The sequence below is a fragment of the Dermacentor albipictus genome, chromosome 6, assembly GCF_038994185.2.
Source record: "Dermacentor albipictus isolate Rhodes 1998 colony chromosome 6, USDA_Dalb.pri_finalv2, whole genome shotgun sequence".
Taxonomy (NCBI): domain Eukaryota; kingdom Metazoa; phylum Arthropoda; class Arachnida; order Ixodida; family Ixodidae; genus Dermacentor; species Dermacentor albipictus.
Window position 1 is genome coordinate 68,483,652 of NC_091826.1, and position 26,096 is coordinate 68,509,747.

The following is a 26,096-nucleotide window of genomic DNA, read 5'->3' on the forward strand; positions in this document are numbered from 1 at the left end:
CCGGTCTATACCGGGACGCCACTGCTGCGGCGGCCGCCTAAACAAACGTTGCCCCCCCCCCCAACCCCCCCGTCTCCGAGCGCCAGGCCCCGTCACCGCTGTTTCGAAAGAGAGAGAATTAACAATAACTACCCGTTCCTTTTTAAACGCTAAACGTATAAAAGAAAGAGTAGGAAGGGGGTTTCCTCGGCTTGACGCTGTTACTTTAGCGTCGGATACGGCCGGAGAGAGACTGCAGGCCTGCAACCGAGACAATCGCACTGCGAGCGCCGCGAGCCACAGGGACACGTGGCAGACATCGCATATTTTTTTTTTCCTTGCTGGTTTGTTTGTTTCTCTTTCTTTCTCCCAACTCGGTCACCGTAAGTTACTCTCCCGTTCGGTTTCGGTCGCCTATTCAAGAACCAAGTTGCCATCCAGATTACTTTATTTGCGCGTCTTTTTCCGCTTTACAAAATGCTTGGACAGAAACAAGAAAAAAAAAAAGAAGAAGTTACAACAGGACAAACGCTGTACTTCAGAATCCCTTTTCTTCATCCGTTACCCTCAATCAAACACGCACAAACCAAAGCAAAAAACGGCCCCGTAGATCGCACAACTGTGGAAGATTTGTTCATATTTCTTCCCTCGACTTTTTTTCTTTCCTTTACCATTTCACACCCCGCCTGTTCCAGTCCAGGATTAGTCCAGTCCAAGACAGGGGCGTGACCAGGACCGTCCTGGTCACCTCGGTAACCGTCTCCTCCCCCGAAAGATTGTGACGCGTTCCGACAAAATGTTCGAGCAGGGCGCGGCAGGCCAGAACTAAAGCAAGATGGCACACTTTTCTTTTTCTTTTTTATTATCCTAGTCCTTAGATTCACCGACGTCCCATCACTATATGCACAAGACTAGGTGACCAGCGTACTGACATGATGCAGTATTTTAGAAGAAATGAAAGTTGAAAATTAAATAACATTACGTGGTTTCACGTGCCAAAAACACGATATACGAAAGCTGAGCAAGACGGCAGATATTCATGTCACTGAATGGAAGGCCGGCAGGCGTTTGTGCTGTCCGTTTTGCTCCTTCTCGAGTATATACGCTTGCTCACCTTTTCTTTTTCTTTTTTTTTTTGACAGTGACAAACTCGGTCATGCCGCCCGTGTTGTCTTCATGTGTCTTTCTTTTGTGAGTGTTCAATTGCGGCAAAAAACATGTCTTTTAGCAAGCACCAACTAGGCCAACAAGCAGTTCTGTTGCAACATATTTCTAGTATAGCCGGCCTGTCTTCTTGTGCGCGTTTTCCAAACTCGGTCATGTTTCCACTTTGATCCAATCAAAGAGATTGCAGCCGCCTCGCGAACCAATCTATGGCGGATTCTACGGTACAGCGACATTTAATACGTTCGAGAACATCGCCCCTGAAACGTCCCAACATCGCGGCGGGCCCAGCGCCGAGTCCAGTCGATGACCGTCGTTCACCTCCACCAGCCGCCGAGCGGAATCGATGGACCCAGAGAGTTCCATCACTCCAGCAAAACTTTTTGTTGGGCTAGTTGGTGCATTACTGAAGTACTATCAAACAGACGACACAAGAAGAAGCGCTCGTCCGTGTCTCTTCTTCTTGTGTCGTCTGTTTGGCGCTATAGTACTTCAGTAATTCCATCACTCCTTTCCTTCGAAAGCGAGGGGCCTCCACCGCAAGATGCCGCGTCTCCTCCCTCGACACCGACACCCTCTCCGTCTCCTGCGCGGGCCTTTTGTTTCGCCAGCCGAAGAGCACGCCGCGTGTGTTCCCCCCGCCGTCGGCAGCCGCAGATAGAAGGCCTACCCTCGCCCTCTCCCACAACACGCTCTCTCTCGCCATTGCGCACGGGCGATGGATGAGGCGAGCGGCCCTCTCCCGGGGCCCACAGCGTGTGCGCAGCCTTGGAGAAACAAACACGGGGCCGATCCTGGACCCCCGCAGCCTAAACACAAGTTCACTGCCACCGCCGATATATGGAGAGGAGCCCGGATGAAAAAAAAACGAGGAGGCGGGGGCGACCAGCGAGCAGTGGCGGAGGCGGCGGAGTCTCCACAGACTGCATCAGTGAGCGCGCATTTTAGCCTTAAGAGAGACCGCTTGGCAGCTGCGGTCAGCGCATATAGTCAAACAGAAGGGTCCAATGCTGAGAATGAACGAAACCCTCGCTATCAAACCAACGTAGGCCTATCTGACTGCACGCCCATCATGCTAAGGACAGCAGAACTTCGATCGAAGTGGTGTGTCAAAAACAGTTGAAAGACGTTTTGGCTTCCACACGAAAACTTTTTTTTCAAATTTTGCTCCGCTTTCTCACAGCGCGCGACGATTGATCTACTGCAGGCGCGATAGCTCTTATTTCCGCGAGCGTCTCCTCCTAGGGCAACTTAAGGTACTCGCATAAAGTGGGCTTCCCCCCGATATACCTGTTACTGCGGAGAAGCTACCTTTCACGAACTAACTTGAGCGACGCACGTGGGAACAGCCCGAACTGAAGGAAAGCGCGTTGTGTATGTGCACACACCGTTTTCATTCATGTTCGCGAAGCTCGATGCCAATGACTCGTCACATCCAAAACTTCCAACGTTCAGGTTGAGACGCGTTGCGGCGGGAAACGCTACAACACGAGCTCTCGCTCGTCGCCTAAACTAGCTGTGTTATGCGGGAGACACATGGTGCGATTTTCCGTGCGATCGGTCGTACGACTATTCGCATCGGCTGCCGCACTCAACGGTTTCCCAACAGAACCCGCCGCATGCGGCGTCGCATCGCACGCCGCGCATGCGACCGACCGGCTGAATATTGTCATGCGTCTGCCGCGTCGGTCGGACGGCCGCAGCCAATGACAGCGCGGCATCGAGCCCACGACCTCCGACAGCCCTGCTGCTCAAGGGACGCCATTTTTTTATTTCTTTGGCAGAAGCGGCGCTAGTCGGACGAAAAAGAAAAATGAACGCCGCCGAAGTTCGTGCGAACGAAAATGAAGTTTTAATTGCATTGGTTCGCGGGCACCGCGCGCTGTGGGACCAGGCAAGCGTGGACTACCGGAACACAACACTTCGCACCGCAAGCTGGATTGCCGTCGCGAAGAGCTTAGGACTAGCAGGGACGAACGGTGAGTGCTCAGTGTTTAACTACCAAACATCTATTCTGTAGCCCAGCAACGAGGTCAATTTATGTGCGTGCGCGCGCGCGCGTGTGTGTGGTGTAACCTCGCAGATAATTGTCATTTCATCGCCATGTGTGTGGTGTAACCGCGCAGATAATTGTCATTTCATCGCCATGTGTCGTGAAAGTTGGCTGTCTGTTTCTGGCGTTTCGCAAACCCGTCCGTTCGTTTTGAAGGACCATTCTGTAGCTTAGACCGTTAATTTAGTTGATGTTGCAGATAAGCCTATTAATAAGCCGGTTATTATTATTATTATTCCGCGCGAATGTATCGTACTCTTTTCACGGCCTATATGATTCCGGCGGAGCTCCGCTCCGACTACTGGCGAAGCGCTAAAAGGAATGGCATAACGGCATGGGAGTGGAATTGTTAAATTATTCCGGCCAAATACCGAAAAAGGTAGCGGTCACATACACTCACTGAAAGAATGTTCACATTGCAAAGTAATATCAAATGCAGAGCTTGCCACAAGCTTATGCAGAACATGAAGCTCGCAAACATACTACATTCTCTAATGGTTTTGCCAGAAACCCTATAATTATGTTCATCGGAGCTTTAGTACAGGGCAGATGCATCAGTTGTAATTTTGTGTTCATTCTGTGCTCAGGAAAACTTCAGTAGCAGGTCAAATAGACAACTTATTGAATAGCATGTCAACATTTAGGTGCTGGTATTACTATGGCACTACTATGTGATTTGATTTAGAGAAAATGTATCAACTGTGCTTTTTCTCTGCAGATGACATAGTAAAAATAAGCAAACGATGGCGAAACCTGCGGGACACCTTCGCCAAGAAGCTGAGGGACGCCAGAAAGAAGAGTGGATCAGCAGCTGGGGAGCCCACATCCTCGTGGAAGCATTTCAAAGACATGCTTTTTCTGCGAGACACTCTGGAGCCGCGGCCGTGAGTAAACAAATCTTCACTGAACGCATCATCTTTATTGCATTATGGCTCTAAACAGGACGGGTGGTCACATGAACTTCGAAAAGAATTGGAGCAGTCAACATAGGCAAACCTGCAAGTGTTTGCGTTTTAGCCTACGGACATGGAAAAAAAAAAAAGTGGGGGAGGTTGCCCTGAGCACACCTTGTCTTTTTTTTGGGGGGGGGGATGAATGCGCTTTATTAACTCATATACTGATATTTATATACTTAGAGGAGCAGCAAGCTCGGCTGCCCTTGTATTAAGAAATGCATCTTAACTTTAAGCCCATGCTTGACCTGATATGCCCGGCATGAATGCCTAAAGTCATCACATTTTGTTCATCATGCCAGGCACCATTTAGAGCAAGGTTCAAGGCTTCAAGTTGTATTTGTTGTCAGGGATTGCTTGCTTGGTGCAAGCAATCCCCAAGCATCAACATAATCTGCCATTATCTTTACTGCAGGACGAAGGCTGATCTTACCCGTGCTGCACTAGGCGGTTACAACTTGCAGCTGCAAACTGCCTAATTTCATCTCATTACCTCATTACCTCATTCTCTGCTTTCCTTGACTGTGCCTTTCTCTCGCCACCCATTCTGTAAGTCTATGCCCTACGCATTGCGTGGCCTGCCTAACTGCAGTTTTTATCTTAAACTAGAATATTGGCTATTCAGCTTACTCTCCGATTTACACCACGCTCTTCCTGTCTTTTTATGTTACACCTACTAACAGTTTTCATTCCATCAATCTTTGCACAGCCCTTAACTTCAGCTAAATTGTTAACCTCAACATTCTTACTCGATATGTGTGCACCAGTAGAATGCAATGACTGTACACTTTTTTTAACAATCCCAGTCAGGATTTCATAATGTCTGTCGTATGCATTCCAACCCATGCTTACATGCTGTAAATTTCCTTCTCATGATCGGGGTTCCCATTGAGTAATTGACTTAGATTTACATTTTCTCGGTTTAAAGTCGTAACTCATTTGTTGCAATTCATCCCCAGTGTTGTGGAATGTCATCTACAAACCGAAAGTTGAGATATTTGCTGTTGATCTTTTAAGCCTTCCCAGTGTAAAGCTTGAATACTTACTCTATGCATGCAGTGAATGGCATGGCACTGTCTCCTTGTCTTACCTTCTTTATTGGCAATTTTGTACTTGTGCAAGAATAAGGTAGCTGTATAATATTTTTAAATGTTTCTTAAGAATTTCACGTATGTCTCCAGTACTCCTTGATTATGCAATGCTTCCGTCTAGTGCCTTGCATTGCCATAAAAGGGCAGTACAGGTACCATCACAATTTCCTCATTTGCATTTTTACAATTTCAGCAGAATTGGTAGGCATGAGTTATCGAAACAAGTCAGTCAACATGTTCAGCTGTTGCCCTGGCAAAGACAAATCTATATGACAAAAAGGCATTATGTATCAAACAGTTGTTCACTCAACGCACAAATTGCAAAGCAACAAAGTGAAATTTAAACTGTGTTCTTGTGTTCTTTTGCAGAACGACAACCAACCTCGACTTGGATGAAGATTCGGCGCAAGAAATTCTGAGCCAATGTTCCGAAAGCCCTTCCCAAATACTCCTGCCCATGATTCACACAGATCACACCGACACAGACACCACACAAACAAACACTATTAATTATGCCCCATCTACTTCTACATATCTTTCAGGCTCTGCAGCTCATTCCTCTTCACAATCTTTTCCTTCTTTGCCTTCTCCTCAAGATGTTTCTACTGCCTTTTCACACAATTCTCCAACCTCTTCTCTAGAAAAAACACGAAAAACTAAGCGCAAGAAAGATGACACAGACAGACTTCTTGATGACATAAACAAAGAGCTAGACACAAAGATATCAAACAACGAACACTTTTTATTATCCCTCAATGGTCAAATGAGCAGGGTGCCTGACCATCTTTTGGGTCTGTGCAAGATACATATCATCGATATCCTGAACCACTATGAGGCAGGAATTGTCCCAACTAGCTTGGTGCCACTCAGGCCACCTCAAGAAGAGGCTATGTAGCCTGTACAAAGAACTTTGTGCTTCAAAGTGTTATTTACACTGGCTTTACTCAACAAAGTATAACAAAACATAGACGTTTCGCCACCTATGCGGGTGGCATCGTCAGTACACAATGGCAACAAATGAGAAATACATCCTATTTATCTATGAAAGTGCCGTAAACATCCGGCAAACATCCACACTAGCACGGGAGCACCGATGGGGCCCAAGAAAGTTCGTAGAATCATGGTTCATCCGTCGTAATCAATCTTCATGTAACTCTAACCGTGGCCCCCTGCCGGATGTTTACGGCACTTTCATAGATAAATAGGATGTATTTCTCATTTGTTGCCATTGTGTACTGACGATGCCACCCGCATAGGTGGCGAAACGTCTATGTTTTGTTATACTTTGTTGAGTAAAGCCAGTGTAAATAACACTTTGAAGCATGAGTTCCCCTGGCTTTTGGAACATTTTCTCAAAGAACTTTGTATTTCATCATCATCATCAGCCTGGTTACGCCCACTGCAGGGCAAAGGCCTCTCCCATATTTCTCCAACAACCCCGATCGTGTACTAATTGTGGCCATGCCGTCCCTGCAAACTTCTTAATCTCATCCGCCCACCTAACTTTCTGCCGTCCCCTACTACGCTTCCCTTCCCTTGGAATCCAGTCCGTAACCCTTAATGACCATCGGTTATCTTCCCTCCTCATTACATGTCCTGCCCAGGCCCATTTCTTTTTCTTGATTTCAACTAAGATGTCATTAACTCGCGTTTGTTCTCTCGCGCAATCTGCTCTCTCCTTATCCCCTTAACGTTACATCCATCATTCTTCTTTCTATAGCTCGTTGCGTCGTCCTCAATTCAAGTAGAACCCTTTTCGTAAGCCTCCAGGTTTCTGCCCCGTAGGTGAGTACTGGTAAGACACAGCTATTATACACTTTTCTCTTGAGGGATAATGGCAACCTGCTGTTCATGATCTGGGAATGCCTGCCAAACGCACCCCAGCCCATTCTTATTCTTCTGATTATTTCTGTCTCATGATCTGGATCCGCAGTCGCTACCTGCCCTAAGTAGATGTATTCCCTTACGACTTCCAGTGCCTCGCTGCCTATTGTAAACTGCTGTTCTCTTCCGAGACTGTTAAACATTACTTTAGTTTTCTGCAGATTAATTTTTAGACCCACTCTTCTACTTTGCCTCTCCAGGTCAGTGAGCATGCATTGCAGTTGGTCCCCTGAGTTACTAAGCAAGGCAATATCATCAGCGAATCGCAAGTTACTAAGGTATTCTCCATTAACTTTTATCCCCATTTCTTCCCAATCCAGGTCTCTGAATACCTCCCGTAAACACGCTGTGAATAGCATTGGAGAGATCGTATCTCCCTGCCTGACGCCTTTCTTTATTGGGATTTTGTTGCTTTCTTTATGGAGGACTATGGTGGCTGTGGAGCCGCTATAGATATTTTTCAGTATTTTTACATATGGCTCGTCTACACCCCGATTCCGTAATGCCTCCATGACTGCTGAGGTTTCGACAGAATCAAATGCTTTCTCGTAATCAATGAAAGCTATATATAAGGGTTGGTTATATTCCGCACATTTCTCTATCACCTGATTGAAAGTGTGAATATGATTTATTGTTGAGTAGCCTTTACGGAATCCTGCCTGGTCCTTTGCTTGACAGAAGTCTAAGGTGTTCCTGATTCTATTTGCTATTACCTTAGTAAATAGTTTGTAGGCAACGAACAGTAAGCTGATTGGTCTATAATTTTTCAAGTCTTTGGCGTCCCCTTTCTTATGGATTAGGATTATGTTAGCGTTTTTCCAAGATTCCGGTACGCTCGACGTTATGAGGCATTGCGTATACAGGGTGTCCAGTTTCTCTAGAACAATCTGCCCACCATCCTTCAACAAATCCGCTGTTACCTGATCCTCCCCAGCTGCCTTCCCCGTTTGCATATCTCCCAAGGCTTTCTTTACTTCTTCCGGCGTTACCTGTGGGATTTCGAATTCCTCTAGACTACTTTCTCTTCCATTATCGTCGTGGGTGGCACTGGTTCTGTACAAATCTCTATAGAACTCCTCAGCCACTTGTACTATCTCATCCATATTAGTAATGATATTGCCGGCTTTGTCTCTTAACACATGCATCTGATTCTGGCCAATTCCTAGTTTCTTCTTCGCTGTTTTTAGGCTTCCTCTGTTCCTGAGAGCATGTTCAATTCTATCCATATTATACTTCCTTATGTCAGCTGTCTTATGCTTGTTGATTAACTTCGAAAGTTCTGCCAGTTCTATTCTAGCTGTAGGGTTAGAGGCTTTCATGCATTGGCGTTTCTTGATCAGATCTTTCGTTTCCTGCAATAGTTTACTGCTATCCTGCCTAACGGAGTTACCACCGACTTCCATTGCACACTCCTTAATGATGTCCACAAGATTGTCGTTCATTGCTTCAACACTAAGGTCCTCTTCCTGACTTAAAGCCGAATACCTGTTCTGTAGCTTGATCTGGAATTGCTCTATTTTCCCTCTTACCACTAACTCATTGATCGGCTTCTTATGTACCAGTTTCTTCCGTTCCCTTCTCAGGTCTAGGCTAATTCGAGTTCTTACCATCCTGTGGTCACTGCAGCGCACCTTGCCGAGCACGTCCACATCTTTTATGATGCCAGGGTTAGCGCAGAGTATGAAGTCTATTTCATTTCTAGTCTCACCGTTCGGGCCCCTCCACGTCCACTTTCGGCTATCCCGTTTGCGGGAGAATGTATTCATTATCCTCATATTATTCTGTTCCGCAAACTCTACCAATAACTCCCCCCTGATATTCCTAGTGCCTATGCCATATTCCCCCACTGCCTTGTCTCCAGCCTGCTTTTTGCCTACCTTGGCATTAAAGTCACCCATTAGTATAGTGTATTTAGTTTTCACTCTACCCATCGCCGATTCCACGTCTTAATAGAAGCTTTCGACTTCCTGGTCATCATGACTGGATGTAGGGGCGTAGACCTGTACAATCTTCATTTTGTAACTCTTATTAGGTTTCACAACAAGACCTGCCACCTTCTCGTTAATGCTATAGAATTCCTGTATGTTACCAGCTATATTCTTATTAATCAGGAATCCGACGCCTAGTTCCCTTCTCTTTGCTAAGCCCCGGTAGCACAGGACGTGCCCGCTTTTTAGCACTGTATATGCTTCTTTTGGCCTCCTAACTTCGCTGAGCCCTATTATATCCCATTTACTGCCCTCTAATTCCTCCAATAGCACTGCTACACTCGCCTCACTAGATAACGTTCTAGCGTTAAACGTTGCCAGGTTCATATTCCAATGGCGGCCTGTCCGGAGCCAGTGATTCTTAGCACCCTCTGCAGCGTCGCAGGTCTGACCGCCGCCGTGGTCAGTTGCTTCGCAGCTGCTGGGGACTGAGGGCCGGGGTTTGATTGTGTTGTTCATATAGGAGGTTGTGGCCATGTACTGCACCAGGGTGGCCAATCCTGCTCTGGTGAGGGAGTGCGTTACCGGTTCTGGTCACCGGGATCAGGCCACACTCCAGGCCTGTTTATGCAATTTTATCAACACGCGGATTTTTTTTGTATTGTATTTACTGTATTGTATTTATTGTATTTGTATTGTATTGTATTGTACTTTGTATTTATATTTTGTAAACAAAAAGGGGGTTCTCTACCGCGGACTCAGCTAGCTAACCGCGCACTTGGTTACAAAACTAGCTCTGGCCGAGAGCGGCCCGCGAATGTGCCACTGTGGGCCAGAAAACGCGACGCAAAGTAAAGCTCACGCGTACACTCGCCCCAAGCGGCTCCCACGCAACAAGGGCGCCTCGCGAACTTGGGGGAGCAAGCATACACACAACCTTTCTCTTTGAAATGCCACTTTACTCTCTCTGCGACACAGGCTACTGTACACCGCCAGGGTCGTAAAACGCGGGACTCGAGGCGGAGGGAGATGCCTGCGGTCAGCGAAGGGGGGGTCGAACCAGGGGTGGCGGCGAGGCTGCAGGCATGCAGCCCGCCGCTTGTGGGACTGTCTCCTCAATGTCCTCTAGGCACCTCGATTTCCGAGAATAACAGGGTCTTGTAGTGAAGGCGCAGTGTTCGTTGCTTACACTCGACCATCCTGCACGATCTCGTCCCGAGAGAGTCTCATCATTCTCACTCGCTTCCGCACTCACTGTCCGACGCCAATTTAAACTGTTTCATCTGGCTTTCATGGGCGCTCGTGACATGGTCTGGCCGCGTCGACACCTTCGATATTGGTAGGTTCGAGATGCGATATGTGTCTGCAGGCAGCACCTCTGTAACAATGCACGGGCCTCTGTGTTTAGGTTGTGTCTTCGTGGGCTGTCCTGTGTCCTTAACTGTTTGTGGCCACGGAGGCGGCGGTAGTTGATCACCCTCTTGTATGCGAAATCCTTTCTTCTGTGCGAGAAGAACAGGGCTGCTGTACTGGAAACTACTGTCACGGATTAATCCACATGACTTCAGCTCATAAGTGATGTCCTTCAGTACCCGCTTTTCATAGTAAGAGCTGCGGCATGGTGGCTGGAAAACCGGCTTGCTTCCAGGGAGCTCCATTATTTTCATTTCAGCGATGCCGGTGCACCCCAGTTCTTCGATTTGCACTGCACAACAATTATTATGCTTGTTAAGCAACATGCAAGGCTGTGTTTTCTCCTCTCCATAGACGATCGAGCCAACATTATTATCACTTCGGGTTATTAATTGCAGCGCATGGGCCTCCTCATTGGTGGTCACTAAAACTTGCTCTGGCATGTTGCAAGGAGCGGGTGTACACTTGAGTATTTGACTTTGCTTCATGGGCAACTTGACGTCGCTGTAGTTCGCAACCGGGTCACTGAAAACATCAGGTTCATCAAGGGAAGGCGTTCCCGGCACAGACAGAATCGTCCGAGGGGCAGCCTCAACTCTTTCGCGACACTTGACGACCTCTCTCGGTCTTTCCAATTCTGCAACAAGACCTGCCAGCTGTTGTGCTTCCCTTTGGTTTAGTAAATGGGCACACCCACCACTACAGACCAGAAGCAAATCGGGCAAGTCAATCACGTCCGTACCAATGATGACGTCCAGTCCAACAAAGGCGTCGTCGCTGACTATGTAAAAGTGAACGGCGGGAAGATCAACATCATCGACGCGCACCCTTAAGTACAGTTCACCGAGGGATGACCGCTGTCCACCCACACCGCGTATGGCCGCTCCCAGAGGTGCCGTAAGCTCCCTGCTCAGCTGTACGGCACGCGTCTGCATTATCAAGCTCACATCGGCACTCGTATCGAGAAGAGCGGGCATCCATACGCCGTCAATACAAACGCTTTTGTACACCCTCTTTGAAGGCGTGGTGCGTACAATATTGGTCACGTTCTCTGAGCTGCTCTGATTCGGACAAAATTTCGCGCTGTGCCCATCGTAATTGCACTTCGTGCAGTGAAGTGGGCGCCGTGGCTCAGAACACTGACGCGACAGGTGGCCCGTATTTTGGCAGTTGTAACAACGTACTCTGTCCGCGTGTCGCACTCCTCGCACGGTACTGCTTCGTAGAGCGTCGTCTACTTCTGTTGACGAAGGAAATGACTGGTGGCCACTGCTCGGTCGGCTTCGGCTGCCGAATCTTTGTGCCGATGGGTATTGCTTCTCGCGGCTTTCTGTAAAATTTTCATATGCTTTGATAGCTCGAAGCAACTCGTCCACACTTCTGTAGCTTCTGTCCCGCAGCGCTAAACTCATTTCAGTCGACCAGAGGCATCTGACAATCTTGGTAATTGTGTCCGGCAGACTTAGCTTGACCCTGGTGCACATTCGTTCCTTTTCTCTGACGTACTTCGTCACCTCCTCGTCACGACTCTGAATTCGTTCGGCCATTCTCCTCCATAAGTCCGGCATGCTTTCTTCAGTCACGAAGGCTGATTTAAATGCAGTTTCGAACTCTTGCCACGACTGATGCCTTGTTGCTGACGAGATTAGCCAATCCTTAGCGGGGCCCTGCAGCTTGAGGTGAATTGCAGTTAGGCGTTGTTGTTCAGACCAGTTGGCTAAGTCCGCAACGCGTGAAAATGTTTGCAGCCAATCTTCAGCACTGATTTGGGCGCTGTCCCCGTTAAAGCTTGGGACTGCGCTAGAGGGGTCCGGACTCACATGAACAGATGTCGCTGTCGAGGGCGCATTCATCCTCTCCATCATGCGGGCCATTGCAGTGAAGGCCTTGGTGAGCTGTCCCAAGATGCCGTTGCTCGGGCCTGAATCCGGCTGGAACGACGGTGCTGAGGAAGCAGGAGTAGAGCCGCCGAGCTCCCGAATCTCCTCCTGTAGTCGCGAAAGCTGGGCGACCTTTTCTTGGAGCTGGTGTGGTGCGCCGCGATCATTGCGTTGCCTGTTGTGTCGTTGGAGCTCGGTGGTGCTTGTCACCTCCTCAGCAGCGCGCGACTGGGCAGCAAGACGTGTGTTGTACGGATGTTCGCCTTCCTGGCTCATTTTGACGGGCTTGTTGGGGTTATCCCACTTCTGAGTGTAAACAAAAAGGGGGTTCTCTACCGCGGACTCAGCTAGCTAACCGCGCACTTGGTTACAAAACTAGCTCTGGCCGAGAGCAGCCCGCGAATGTGCCACTGTGGGCCAGAAAACGCGACGCAAAGTAAAGCTCACGCGTACACTCGCCCCAAGCGGCTCCCACGCAACAAGGGCGCCTCGCGAACTTGGGGGAGCAAGCATACACACAACCTTTCTCTTTGAAATGCCACTTTACTCTCTCTGCGACACAGGCTACTGTACACCGCCAGGGTCGTAAAACGCGGGACTCGAGGCGGAGGGAGATGCCTGCGGTCAGCGAAGGGGGGGTCGAACCAGGGGTGGCGGCGAGGCTGCAGGCATGCAGCCCGCCGCTTGTGGGGACTGTCTCCTCAATGTCCTCTAGGCACCTCGATTTCCGAGAATAACAGGGTCTTGTAGTGAAGGCGCAGTGTTTGTTGCTTACAATTTGTAATTGAAATAAAGAGCATGTATGTAAAATAAAGAGCCTTTGTGTTTGTATGTGACAAAGAAAAATTACGCCGAAATTCATCTCACGTTGACTCAATAATTACTGCAGCCACACAGCACTGATATCAATTCACAAGTTCCACAGATCGTTGTGGCACTTCGTGATCAACGTAGTGATTGGCCTCTGTAGAATGACGACTTGCATTTTCCCACAGAAAGCATGAGCAACTTTTCTATCAATGCCTTTCCAAAGTAGGAGTGTGGGATAGACAGCTTAGGGAACTAAATAGTCAGAAAAAGGAGACTAAAAAAATGGACTGCGACAAAGCTGCACATGGCTGGTACGTACCCAGACAGCATTTTAGCCATTTAAAATGTTTGATGCGACTGGAAAGTGCCTTTCTACAGCTGCAACTTTCACACCCACCTTACTTTTGTTTTTGCATTTCTCAATGGTGCAATAGAACTGAGAAGAGGCATCATTTGAAAACTTTCCACCGGTTCAGGTCGCTGCTGGCCAACTTGTTGCGAGATCATTTCACACTTTGTCAGATTTCATTGTATGCTTTCGTTTGCCAGCAAAGCATGACAGGCTGCTGTGCTTGCAGTATTTATAGTTTTATGCATTTCAGTATTCACAGCCCTAGTCCTTTCCATTCATCAATGCATTTATTTCAACTATTTGACAGATGGTAGCAGTGAATAAAAGCTGCCATTTGGCAGCTTGACGAGCCCGCTGCCCATTACAAGGGTTCACAGAAACACAGCTTTATTAAAAATTTCATCAGATTACATCATTAAACAAGGTTGCAAATACAATGGAGACATCATGTATATGAAATTATGCTCTCGCGTTAACTTTCTCATGAAACTTGCTTGAAGCACAAAAACAAATTGAAATTGATAGAATCCGTGATTTAGAAGACTTGGCAACATATAGCACAAGTGTTGCATTCCACAGTTGTAAACTTGTAGTTGGTACCAACTACAGTTTGCCTCTCCATGTCTCAAAACTCTTATTTTCTTCTCTAAAGAAAGCGCTGTCAAATTTAAATTGCACACTTAACCTATAGTGTGGTGAAAAACGCTGTAGTGGGCCATCCTCTCCAGCACTTTCTAGTGGGTCAACCTCCAGTGGTGTGCTCGAGGAACACTTCCCATGCCGAGTTCGTGCCCTACTATGACGGTCGGCCCAAACACTGGTGATAAACACCTTTACAAGAGATGGAGAGTGCTTTGGCTTACAAAATCAATCCTGGAACTTTGATCCCGTACCGTACGCTCAGCCATGCCTGAAGACGCATCCCAGAAAGCGCCTCCCCAGTCGGTCGTGCGCTGGTGTGCCTGCCTCACCACAGGGACTTTGCCATTTTCAGCGGCATGGAAGACACTGGCGTGGAGGACTGGCCGATGTCATACGAGACGATAAGTGCCCACAACAAATGGGGCAATCCCACCAAACTGAGCAACGTGCTCTTCTATCTTGCGGTTGTGGCCAGTCTTTGACACAACCATGAGACCGATTTTTTAATGCGGTCCTTGTCCAACACCTGTGTAGTGGCTGTGTTTGGCCACCTTGCTGTGCGCAATCTGCATTGAAGGTCGCGTTTGGAAGAATGTACACAGCAGCCGGGTGAATCATTTATGAGCTGCATTGCAGATGTCCTGGACTTCTGCAACAGAGTCGCTGCAGCAATGGTGGAGTCCAACAAAACCTGAAGTGTCATGAAAGAAATAGAGGATGATACTTTCAACGCTACTTGCAAAGAATCCTTAGTCCGTGACTAACATCATCACTCTAAGCCAAAGCTACGAGGAGCTCCACAGGCAGCGCTCATTGACACGTTGCCCTTCATTGTGCAATAAACACATTGCTGGTTTGGCTACCACCTCTGATCAATAAGCTCTGCTAGCAGAAATGAAAGCGTTTGTCAGGAAGTTGCACGCCAGCTCTCTTTGATGACCATCGCTCAGCCGCTGCACATAAAGCAGCCTACCTCAAATCTTATGCTTCCGCTCCATCACGCAATCGAGCAAGAAATTGACGAGATCTTGCCAGACCAGCGCCAACATCTTCCTGCGGCTGCACCACTAAGCTACGCTGTAGTTGTTCCGACGCCCCAACAGGTCGCGGTAAATGCACCACTCGGCTATGCTGAAGTCGTTGCAAGGACCCAACCTCTATCTCCGGGTATGCCTATCCGTTATACCAACGTCGTGGCTAGGTCCCGATTGCAGCCTGCCATGCAGTCATAAGCAGCTGCCTCGTACTATGCATCCTCTGGGCATGGATGGGACCTGCCCCAGCAAAAACCGGTGGTGTACTCCCGACAACTGACCAATTTGCTTTGCGTGCGGCTATGCCAGTCATTTTGCACACTTTTGTAACCATGTACAGCAGCAGCGCAGCGCCACACCACCAGTGACAAGCCGGCCAACCATCTGTGTTACGACTCCCCGTCGGCTATGTCGCCGACACTGTGCCCAATGCCAACTACCTGCCATTCACTGTCACCAATTCGGCCTCAACCCCTAACTCGGGAGGAGTAAAACTAATCGTCACAGTCGTAGAGGCAAGGGCTGAAGCACCGTTGAAATGTGATAGTCCTCAATGCAGACTCCCAAACATTTTTGTTTTGTTGACATTCGCAACTCGCGCATATGCACTTGTGGAAACAGGAGCCACCGTATGTGTTATGGACACTAAGCTTTGTAGCTTACTTCAGAAAGTTACGGTGCCCCTTTCTTGGCTGTCCCTCTGTAAAGTTAGTACTCAGCACATGAACTCCTTGGCGGCTTGCGCTGCTTGTTATTGACAACATTCTATACAACAGAGAATTCATCCTTCCCCCGTGCTCTCATGACATCCTTGGCTAGGATTTGCTCTCACGCCACAATGCCATTAGCCAACGGCATTGTGCACAGGCCAAAACAGAACTCTCGCCACTGTTAGATTTACTGCTCACTGAGAAATCTTCAGTTTCGAGGAAACTACTCGTCCAAGACGCCACCACCTACGTTCCTCCTAATGCATCAATGGCCGTGTCCATGTACTGCAGCAGAATTTCAGATGCTCTTGCACTACCGTCTCCACTTATCCACTTGACAACTAGGAAAGGTCTGCTGCTACGTTTTGCGGCAGAGGCCATCACACAGGGCTACAGTACCATTTTAATTTGCAAGCCATTCCCATACCATGTTATGGGGCTCCGCAGGGAATGTCTTATACCAATGTAGAAGTACTCAACGACGTACAAGTTATGGACATGCCCGACGACAATTACTCTGCTATTTACACAGCGCTCAGTGCAGTTTTACATCTGACATCGCCCAGTGGTATGTTTGGTCGTTGTATTGTCGATGGCCTTAACTGGTCCAGCATTTGTAGCTTTTGTGCCTCTTAGAAGAATTTTTTTCTTTCGATGTTGGGCACTGTTCCCTGAGCCGGACGTGAAGTGTTACACACTGTACCGACACTGGCTCAAAAAACTACCACTTCAGCAACATCTGTATCGTGCATCTCCTGCAGAACGTCGTGTCATCAATGAACAAGTTAGTGACATGCTTTGCCGCAAGGTAATTTGATCTAGGAGTCCATGGCCATCCTCCATCGTCCATGTTATGAAGATGGTTCCATGCGGTTCTGTGTGGACTACCAGCACCTCAACAAGATCACTTGCAAGGACGTCCATCCTCTCCTGCACATAGATGTGACTGACAGTCTACAAGGTGCAGAATTCTTTTCATCTCTTGCTTTGCCATCAGTACCAATGGCAGGCGCCGATCGGCTGAAGACGGCTTTTGTCACACCCGACGGCTTATATGAATTTAATGCAATGCCTTTTGGACTATGTAATGCGCCCGCCACTTTTGAGTGCACAATGGACACAGTTCTGCACGGCTTGAAGTGGCACACATGCTTCTGCTAGCTTGATGATGATATTGTGCTCTTCAGACGCTTCGTACGCAATTTTGCCAGCATCATATAGCCCCTGACCACGATGTAGGAAGATGACAGGTCGGCCCAAAGGTGCAGCGGAGCAGCCACGTAGAAAAGTTGTTCCAACAAGTTCGCCTTCCCTATACCAGTAGGCGTAAATCTGTGGGGTAGCACTTCAGTCTGCTCTACCATGAGGCCATGTTTGACATCGAAATGTCTTTGTTCCTTTGTTTTGGGAAACTATTCGCAATCCTTGACAATTTTCCTTGACCGTGTGAATTTATGAGGTGCGAGCAACCATAGAAGCGATGGAGAAAAAGTGTTTCGCCCCACGATGCACGGCAGGGTACAAGTTGTGTGCCGGAAAACTTTCGTACTCTGTGCAGAAAGAAGAGCGACTTTGGGTATGGAGGAATACCATACTATACACTGCAATCTACTGACCATCTCTGCAAACGATACTTCAAGGCACATTTGGTGAACGAAACCTGGAAAGCTGTCTATAGTGGTAATGTCTTGCTTTGCACAACCCGGAAAGCACCCGTCTCCAGATATACAGTGCCCACTATATTTCCAGACTGCCCAAGCTATCAGTCGAAAGAGAAAAAAAAATGGTGAATAAGGCCAGCTGAGAAGCATGACAACACCGCACCTTTCAAGAAGTGCCGTAAGCAAAGCAAGGAACCCACTGACTCGGTTTTGCAAAGCGATGTTGCGGATGAGATCAAGGGTGGCACAAGTACTTCGGACATGCTGTGGCATGATTCTGCCTTGGTACCCTTGGCAGAAGTGTGAACTTTTGATTAACTGTTTGAGCGCCTAGCCCGTGTTCTGCTTCTATCCACAACTTGGCGCTTTCACAAACTACACGTTGACGAGCTTCGTAATGTTGTGTTCTCTGAATTGCGCCAACTTCAAGAATCGCAGTGCACCGCTGACACAAGCCACATAGTGACACGGAAACTTGCTGAAATTGAGCGACGCAAAAGTGAAGGTTGTCCTGATGGGAAGCCAGGCTCCTTGGAACTGCTGGCAGTCAGCCAATAGGTATCAACCACCGAAGACATCACAAGCCTACTTGGAAACTTAGAGAGGCTCCACCTTTGCAGTGGTGAACCAACGACTTAGCAGCAACGGGCTCCTTACTTCGTGATCGTCCGAGAGAGACGAGGCCTTCACAAGGCTTTGTCTTTTGCCAACATCTTTTTTCGCCGTCACGAGTTATCAGCTCCTGCAGAGGTCGACACAGACGCCAGTGGTGCTGGCCTTGGCAATGTTCTTGCCCAGCGCAAACAAGGGTTTCCTGAATATGTTGTGGCTTATGTAAGTCATACTCTTACGAAAGCTAAGACAAATTACCCTGCGAGAGAAAAATAATGCCTGGCCATCATCTAAGCTCTGAGTTCCGGCCTTATTTGTATGGCCGTCCATTTGATGTAGTTACAGACCACCTTGCACTACGCGGGCTGTTGTTCTTGAAAAATACCTCGGGCCATTTTGCCCAATGGGCACTATGCCTGCAGGACTAGAATATCTGCATGCTGTACCACAACAGACGCCCCTGCACATTAAGGAAGAGCTTTGCACTATGGACAATTTTATTTACCTGAGTGGCATGGGTGGTTCACCTGGCGTGGGTGGTTGTACTACTCAGTGGAGCAGCCACTTCGGCCATATCTGTACTCCAAGCAACCGAAGAGTGCTATCAGGACCCCATAGATATTCTCATGAAATGTTTTGGAGCTGAAAGTATAATTGTTCAAGAGCACATTAGAAGCCTTTGAGATCCGGTACAGTCTCGTCATCTTTGAATGTCAGGCAACTTCGAGATCTCTATGACCAAGTCTCAGTCAAACTCTTGGCACAAGCCTACACCCATGGGACTCTATTGTGAGTCTTGCTGTCAGAATTGGCGCTTAAATTTCACGAGCTTGGCAAGCCAACGACAGCATCCTAAGTGGTATCAACGGATCAAGCAGAGACTGACTCAGTGCTTCGGATGACGAAAGCAGAGAAAGTTACAAAGTCTTTTGGAGTACTTCGATTAACTTCAGTGTTGAGAAACAGTGACAGCATATGTGCTTCTGAAAACACCAAAAGTTGTCCAGAAAAATAGACATCGCGATCTGTGCAGCATCGCATGATAGACAGTGAAGTGACACTACAACAGTTCGAGAAAGCAATAACTAACAAGGACGGTTGCTATCACGTTCTACTTCCTTGGAAGAAAATGGAGGACTTGGCAGACAATTTATCTGTGGCTACTAAATGCCTTGGCATTTTGATGCACAAGCTCAACAAAGACCACTCACTTTTAGAAAGGCACCACGACACCAAGACTGCAACTTCAGATCACGGCGTCTTGCCAGGAAACACGCCCTGCAGTGCTGTTGAAGTACTGCAAGTATATGTCCCTGACATATCGTGCCATGTGACTGAAGTTGTGTGCCGTGGTGCGGGCCACCTGCATGGGTGGTTGTACAAGTAATTGCCGCCACTGGCCGCTTTGTCGTTGACCCGATGAGCTTACTGAATCCGCATAACCGGGCCAACAATAAAAGTCATCACTCCCTGTGCGCACGTCTATCAGGAAGTTGTGAAGCACGCACAGTGCCTTCACCACCTGCTCAGCATTTCCTGGGCTTTCCCCCATTGGTCTTCCGAGGATCCTCCACCGGGTCACCAGGATTCCAAAAGCATTCTCGACACACCTTCTGCATGATGCACAAAAAGAAGGTTCGCGGTAAATAATGAGCCTTCAGTTCTTACAAAGCAGTGTGGTAAGCATTTTAACTTGCCTTGCTCTGCTGAGGCGGTAATTGAATACCCTTTTGCTGGCCTCCAATCCTCGACCTGGGTATGGCCTCAAAAAATCGGTTCTCAGCTGGAAGGCCTCATCCCCGATAAAGACACAAGGAGCTGGCAAGGCTGTGTTCGGTAGTGGAAGGTCCCGGGGAAGTTGCAGCTTGCCTTTGTCCAGTAACTGCCCGAATATGGACTGCTCAAGCACTCCCCCGTCGCTCTGCTTGCCGTATGCACCCACGTCAACAACAACGAACTTGTAGTTGCTGTCAACCACAGCAAGAAGCACAATGGAATAAGTGCCCTGCAATAAACAAGCAATCACAAGAGTGTACCAGAATGTTGCGGAGAGCATGCACAAGAATATATTTACAAAGCAAGTAGCAGCATAACACACCAACAAGTGTACAACCAGCTCATGCAGTCAGAAACTGCTCCCTGTATTGTCACTATCCAAGCACTGAGCTAAGCACTAATGCCTCCTTTACTAGATTCCTGTCGCGTCGCTAGTCTTCCCATTGGAGCAGAGGTTCCCGTAGTTCAGGGTAGTCGCAGAGAGACGGCGCTCGCAGCCTGCCCACTTTCTGTTGCGGAGGAAGTGACGATTACTAGGCTGGCATGCGCTCGACCAATGGCTTGATGAGAGACCATGAGTACAGCCTCCGGGATCGCAAAAGATGCCGTTAAAATCTCAGAGGCAGGGCTGTGTGATTTAGGTTTGCAGCGGGCACCACAGCTAGCGCACGCAGCCGACCCGGGTGGGGAAGAGTAAAGAGGAGAGGGGCAGGAACCAGCTTCTCAGCTCACGCGGCAGGCATATATAGTAAAGGAGGCATTGTAAGCACCTACACATTACAAATCAGAGCCACTGTTGCCAAAGGCCCAGACAGTACAAGAAAAAGAAAAGAGGAATGAAGCATGCCAAGTCAAATAGCTGTGTGTTATCTGTAACTGTTTGTTTGGGTAGTGAGGAGCTACGGGTCTCTGGTATGGGGAACCAGTGCTGGATAGGCGGCGCGTCGAAAAGAGTGCGTTGCACGCCGCCCTGGCGACGAAACGCGGCATATTCCAGCCACACAACCAGACGCAGCCGTATTGTTCGTATCCGTTTTCGCGCCGCTTCAAGTGGACAGTTTTTGTAAAGAAGCTAGCGCCATCAAGTGAAGAAATGACGAAAGAAGCTTTTTAAGCTTTATATATTTTTCACAGTGCGTCGCGGCGAGCACGTGTGTTTCTTTAACGGTTGCGTCGTGTATCGATGCCATGCTTGCGTGGCTGTCTGCCTCGAAATCTAGCAGTTATGGCTCTGGTCGTACTGCGCTATGGTTACGTAAGTATTAGTTGGCCTGAAGATATTCCATATTTCTCTGGCTAGACATAAAAAATTCTGATCTTACTTCGCCACAGCAGTCAATGGAGAAGAAAGCTTTATCGCATCAGCTGACTCGCGCAAGCAAAGGTTTGAGTGCTCCGCTGCTTGATCCGTAACAATCCTGGCTACATTGAACACTGATTACATAAATTTGCCGGATGCATCTCAGCGCCGAGTCCTCATCCGCATGCGCATGTTTATAAACAGGTGGCTTAGTCGCGCGTGCGCCTGCACTATGCGCATACAACTCGTATTACAAGGCAGCTTCCCTCCCACATAATTCTTGGCAATGAATGGATAATTTTTACCTTTCGTATTGTTCACTTGGTGCGGTGGCGTTGGAAGGGGCTTGGCAGTGGCATTGCGAAGGAAAAATGGTACATATGCCGGATGGTGCATGCTATTGCTCATTTTGTTTCCGACGAAATACCGACTGCAGATTCTGCTGTTTAGTACTGTCTGCCATGGCTGACCGTCTTCACTATCGAATAAACCAAGGATACACGCGAAATTTGATTTAGAAACCAGCCTGACACAGCTTGACAGGGCAACAAGACGGGAGCTTACTCCGCTCGCCTGACTGCTTGGATCCAACGCCGCCTCCGTTCTTGTTCGTAGGGTTTAGATGGAAAGACGCAGAAGGATACACCCTCCCTCATCCCGACTTAGTTGTGGCACTTGTATACGCAACAGTATCGTCGGTGCCCTTTTGTTTTCCTTCGACTTTAAGGGCACACAACGCAATTTTTGTCCGCAGGGGAGGCTGCATTGTGCACGTTCTGACCGCCAGGGCGGCGCTGCAGGCGCCGTGAAAACTTTAGCGCTGGTTCCCCATTGTGCGTGTGGAATGTGCTAAAGGATGTAGAAACTTCCACAAGAAAAAAATGAGCACGGAGATTAGTGAAAGTACTACAACTCATGGCCTTTGAGGAAGAAAGGTTGGATTTTTTTCTGACACTTCTTTCCGATTTCTACATTTACACCTTATCCAAGCTTTGTTTAAAGCATTCCTTGCACATTGCAAGCTGGTTCATTCCCTGTTGTGTTCCTGGTGTTGTTATTCAAGGCAGAAGATAAGCAGTTGCAGACTAGTTAATCCCACAAGCTTCTTTTTTTCGTTGCAAACCAACTGGCCTTACCCATTGCTTCAGGTTACCTGTTGTATATTGCAAACTATACTAACCTTGTAGTTGAAGTACATGCTTCCTGATTTGGCAGGGCACTTGATGTGCACATGCTTGCCGTCAACAGCCCCAAGGCAGTTTGGAAACTGCCAGGTATGCCCAAAGCCCTCCGCAATCTTCAGCCACGTGGCAGTCTCGGGTTTCTGTATGCGACAAAAAAAAAAAGGAACATGAAGCAGTTTTCACAGCTAATGGTAGTACTTTGTCAGTGTACTGCAAGCTGAGAAATGCCATTTTCAGATTCACCAGGTGTGTCAGGTGACTGATAACACAATACGGAATGCTCTTATGGGCATGTTGCACAAGCTAACAATGCAATACCTTAAAGCCACAGCTGCTGGTGAGTGTATTATGTGGCCCAATTTACAGCACTCTTAAGAATCAGCATCACGATTGCTTCACCTAATACAGTAATTGCAGTGAATAAAGCTATGTTTTCAGTGTTGTAATACTTGTGTCACAGGGGCACCCACGAACTCCCTTAATGTAATAGAGCGTGAAACTTCCCAAGAAAGTTGTGCCCCAAGTTAACCCTTTCTTTATCACGCTTACAGAAATTGATCGATCTTATCGGCAGTTTCCTACGCATTGTTAAACATTTCCACTGAAATACTACTAGTGACATGATGCACGATCTGAAATGACGACCTCACTTTTACTATTCCTCACATTTGACAATCTTTTTGGCAGGTTAAGGAGTGTAGAAAAAAAAAAGTAATTCAGTTGTGCCTCGAACACAGCTTTTTGCAGTGCCTGGGGATAACCAGCTCCCGGCAGACGTTGCAGTGATCGAAAACCTGTCATAATAGTGTGTGTGAGCAACTCTTACCTAATGAGCTTTGAAAACAATTTAACAATTCCTCTCTTGAATAGCTTTGAATGGTTAGACTGAAAAGGCAGCAACACATTTGGGAAACATGCGGGACGTAATCAGAAAAACATCAGCGTACCTAAATATCCTAAGCATGTGCTCGACTAATTTTTGTTTAAGCTTGCTGTCAAAGTTTGCTAGAAAGATATTGCGAAGCAGCGGTGCTATACATGACCCGATGCAAACTCCCTTTTTGGGTACATAAAACTTTCTAATGAGTGTTGAAGACAAATACTTGCCTAGCGACTTTAAAAGGCTTCTACACTTACACTACATGTCGCCTGGAAGGGCAGTTCACCAGATTTCTCAACAAGTCTCTAAGTGCGACAAGTTCATATTGAGAATTGAGTAGAACCGTCCTTTATGTCAATGGAAAAGGCTACCATGGCTTCTGACAATTCTTGTCAGAGTTCGTCTACCAGGGTCATGAAACTGCTGATGTTGAAAGGGTCACCCGGGAAAAGTGTTCACCTTGCACTGTAGGTGTCTTTATACAGTTCTTTGCCACGCCCCCTCTTCAACCTTTTTAATGAGTACTAATGTTCTAAGCGTACAGTTCGGTTTGTGTTTCCAGAAATAAATGCCTAAAGTTTGTCTCCATCGCATTTCTTTACTGCCTTCCTCAGCTTGTCTAGGTTTGTTATGACCACTGTTAGATATGGAGCTGTTTCCTGCGATTACTTCGAGTTCCCCAAACCACTTCGAGTCGCAGCACAGCTAATTGAGGAATGCCGAAGCAGGAAAGCACATTCCAGAGGAGCGGCCGAGCAAACAAGTTTAAGGCAACAAGTTCACGTGCCAACAAGTTCGTGCGCCGCCGGGATTAGCAGGTGGGCCTCGGACAATGGAACATGAGCAGCCCTCCCCTTCTCCTGGTTAGAAGTGCATTCATTGCCAGTCTGCGAGGCAAGACCACAGAGAGCCGCCAGGTGTGACACCGCGACACGGGCGCCTACCATTGGCTGAAAGTGGCGTCATCGGAGCGGACTCTCCCATTGGTCAAACATGACGTGACTTACAGTGCTCGAAGGGTTTATAAGAAGCCTTCCAGAGAGACCTGAGCATGCTGGGACATGCCCCGATTCCCTGATTCACCTCTCTCGAACTTCTTGCCGCGGGCCGCAGCGTCCGAGTTGCTGCCGGCCCGTAATGACTGTACAAATGTTACTTGTCGCTCACCTCCTTGTAAATAATGTAAAATAAATCCTCCCAAGTTGGGTTTTCATCCCGGAGTCCGTCCCTCAACCCCTACACCACAAGGTCGAATTGCCTTTTTTGTAAGTACAACTAGGGCTTGAACATTGAAAGTGATTGCCTGCAACAGATTTAACAGAGAATACCAACCGGCATGTAGAGCGGCTGCAGTCTGCTCCATAGTGCCCGGCATGTGACCCGGACAGCCATGCGTGCCGTTGATATGCCCACTCTGAACGAAAGGGCGATATCTTGCATGGCATCACCAGACGATAGGTACCTGCAACAGGGGTGAGAATGGCAACTTTAAAAGCTTGTAGCAGACAATTTCAAAATTGTTATTGCTTAAGAACAAAATTTAAAAGAAGTCTCTTAAATTCGTTTCTGACAATTCTCAGGCAGTGGTGTCTTGGCTCCTTTTCAATATCACAGTCTCTTAGAAAACAGCTTGACACATGCACATATTGCCGTCTTGTGCTAATTGCAGTTTCTGTTGGTAGAGGCGGCTCGTGCTCTCAGTCATACATACAGTGGCCAGTCTGGCCCATGGACGCTTTGTCACAGGTAAAGTGAATTTTATAAAGTATACCAACAGTACATTTTACAAACTTGGAATGTTTCTTTCCGCAAACAGGTTTCTTAATTCTTTGTGATACATGGCTGCACAACCTTGATACGTAAAGTTTAGAATCAGCTCTAATGACACCATGCGCACATTGTGCAAATGATAGCTCTAATTGTGTCAGTTTGCGTGTTCAGTCAGAGTCAGTCGCCATTTGTCCCCATTAGTGTGTGCTGCTCATAGCGCAATAACAATGAATGTGCACCAACCAGCCCAATTCATCGCTCTGTTGCTTCATACAATTGTGTCACACAACCAATGGGATGACAAGGATGTGTGCCCGTTTTTGCTGCATCTGTCACGCTCCGCACAACACGATTCTTTTGATTAATTCGTATTATTTCATCTCTTAATCTGCCCATCATGATGGTTCCTCTGCGCCTGCTCCTTAAGTTTCTTTTATGAGCCAAGGGTCTGACATAAGTTAGTTGACGGTAGTGCCTTGTCCTGTATCCTCTATTGTTGTCCTGCTTGTACTAAAACTTAATACTCATAACAACCATCTATCCTGTCAATGCATTACTTTTTTTCTTCCTTTTAGTACTTGCAAATAGACGTTCCGATAATGTAATTGAATGGAAATCGCAGTGGCAAAGTGACATAAAGCTTTTATTACAAATGCAACACCTTACACAAATGTGGTATACATTACCTTAGTGTCATGGCCAGTCGTTCAGCAGGGAGTATTGGCTCTCTGACGACGTGCTTTCTCTGGAGGTCTTCCTTCAAGAGGCTCAGCAGAAAATCGAACTGATGCGGCGTCATACGGTAATACTTCTTGAAGTATTCAATGTCGCCATTACGCATCCTTTGCATCTGAGGAAGAGATGCGCATTCGGTCTCTCTTTAGTGATTACAGCAAGTTGTGTTACCGAAATAGTGCTTCAAGATATATCTTTAGCTCAGGAGCTATTGTAATTACATGAAAATGGAGAAAACGTTTTTCTAGACATAGAGTGCACAGAACTTTATGAGGTCTGTTGTAA

The 26,096-nt window shown here is 47.6% G+C and overlaps 2 protein-coding genes and 1 long non-coding RNA gene across 7 annotated transcripts in view; 1 reads left to right on the forward strand and 2 right to left on the reverse strand.

The window, feature by feature from the left end:
- Window positions 1-26,096, reverse strand: part of AdamTS-A (ADAM metallopeptidase with thrombospondin type 1 motif A) — a 483,048-nt gene that overhangs the window by 357,436 nt on the left and 99,516 nt on the right. The window lies entirely within an intron of this gene.
- On the forward strand, window positions 2,673-6,003 carry LOC139046888 (uncharacterized). The gene is made up of 3 exons (XR_011506972.1): window positions 2,673-3,122; window positions 3,915-4,080; window positions 5,610-6,003. It is a non-coding gene; the product is annotated as an uncharacterized lncRNA (long non-coding RNA).
- LOC139061159 (uncharacterized) lies at window positions 19,060-25,946 on the reverse strand. Its single transcript, XM_070540786.1, has 5 exons — window positions 25,763-25,946; window positions 24,639-24,768; window positions 22,423-22,566; window positions 19,864-20,171; window positions 19,060-19,779 (listed from the first exon to the last, which is right to left on the reverse strand). The coding sequence occupies exons 1-5, from the start codon at window positions 25,924-25,926 to the stop codon at window positions 19,413-19,415; spliced, it is 1,113 nt and encodes a 370-aa protein (XP_070396887.1). The 5' UTR covers window positions 25,927-25,946; the 3' UTR covers window positions 19,060-19,412.

Bases quoted from the DNA above. Each gene is read 5' to 3' on its own strand.
- LOC139061159 (XM_070540786.1), bottom strand. From the start codon at position 25,926: ATGCAAAGGATGCGTAATGGCGACATTGAATACTTCAAGAAGTATTAC. The intron at 22,567-24,638 runs GTTGGTATTCTC...TGTCGCATACAG, and splicing joins TGCAGCCGCTCTACATGCCG to AAACCCGAGACTGCCACGTG. The intron at 19,780-19,863 runs GCAAGTTAAAAT...TGCATCATGCAG, and splicing joins TACCGCCTCAGCAGAGCAAG to AAGGTGTGTCGAGAATGCTT.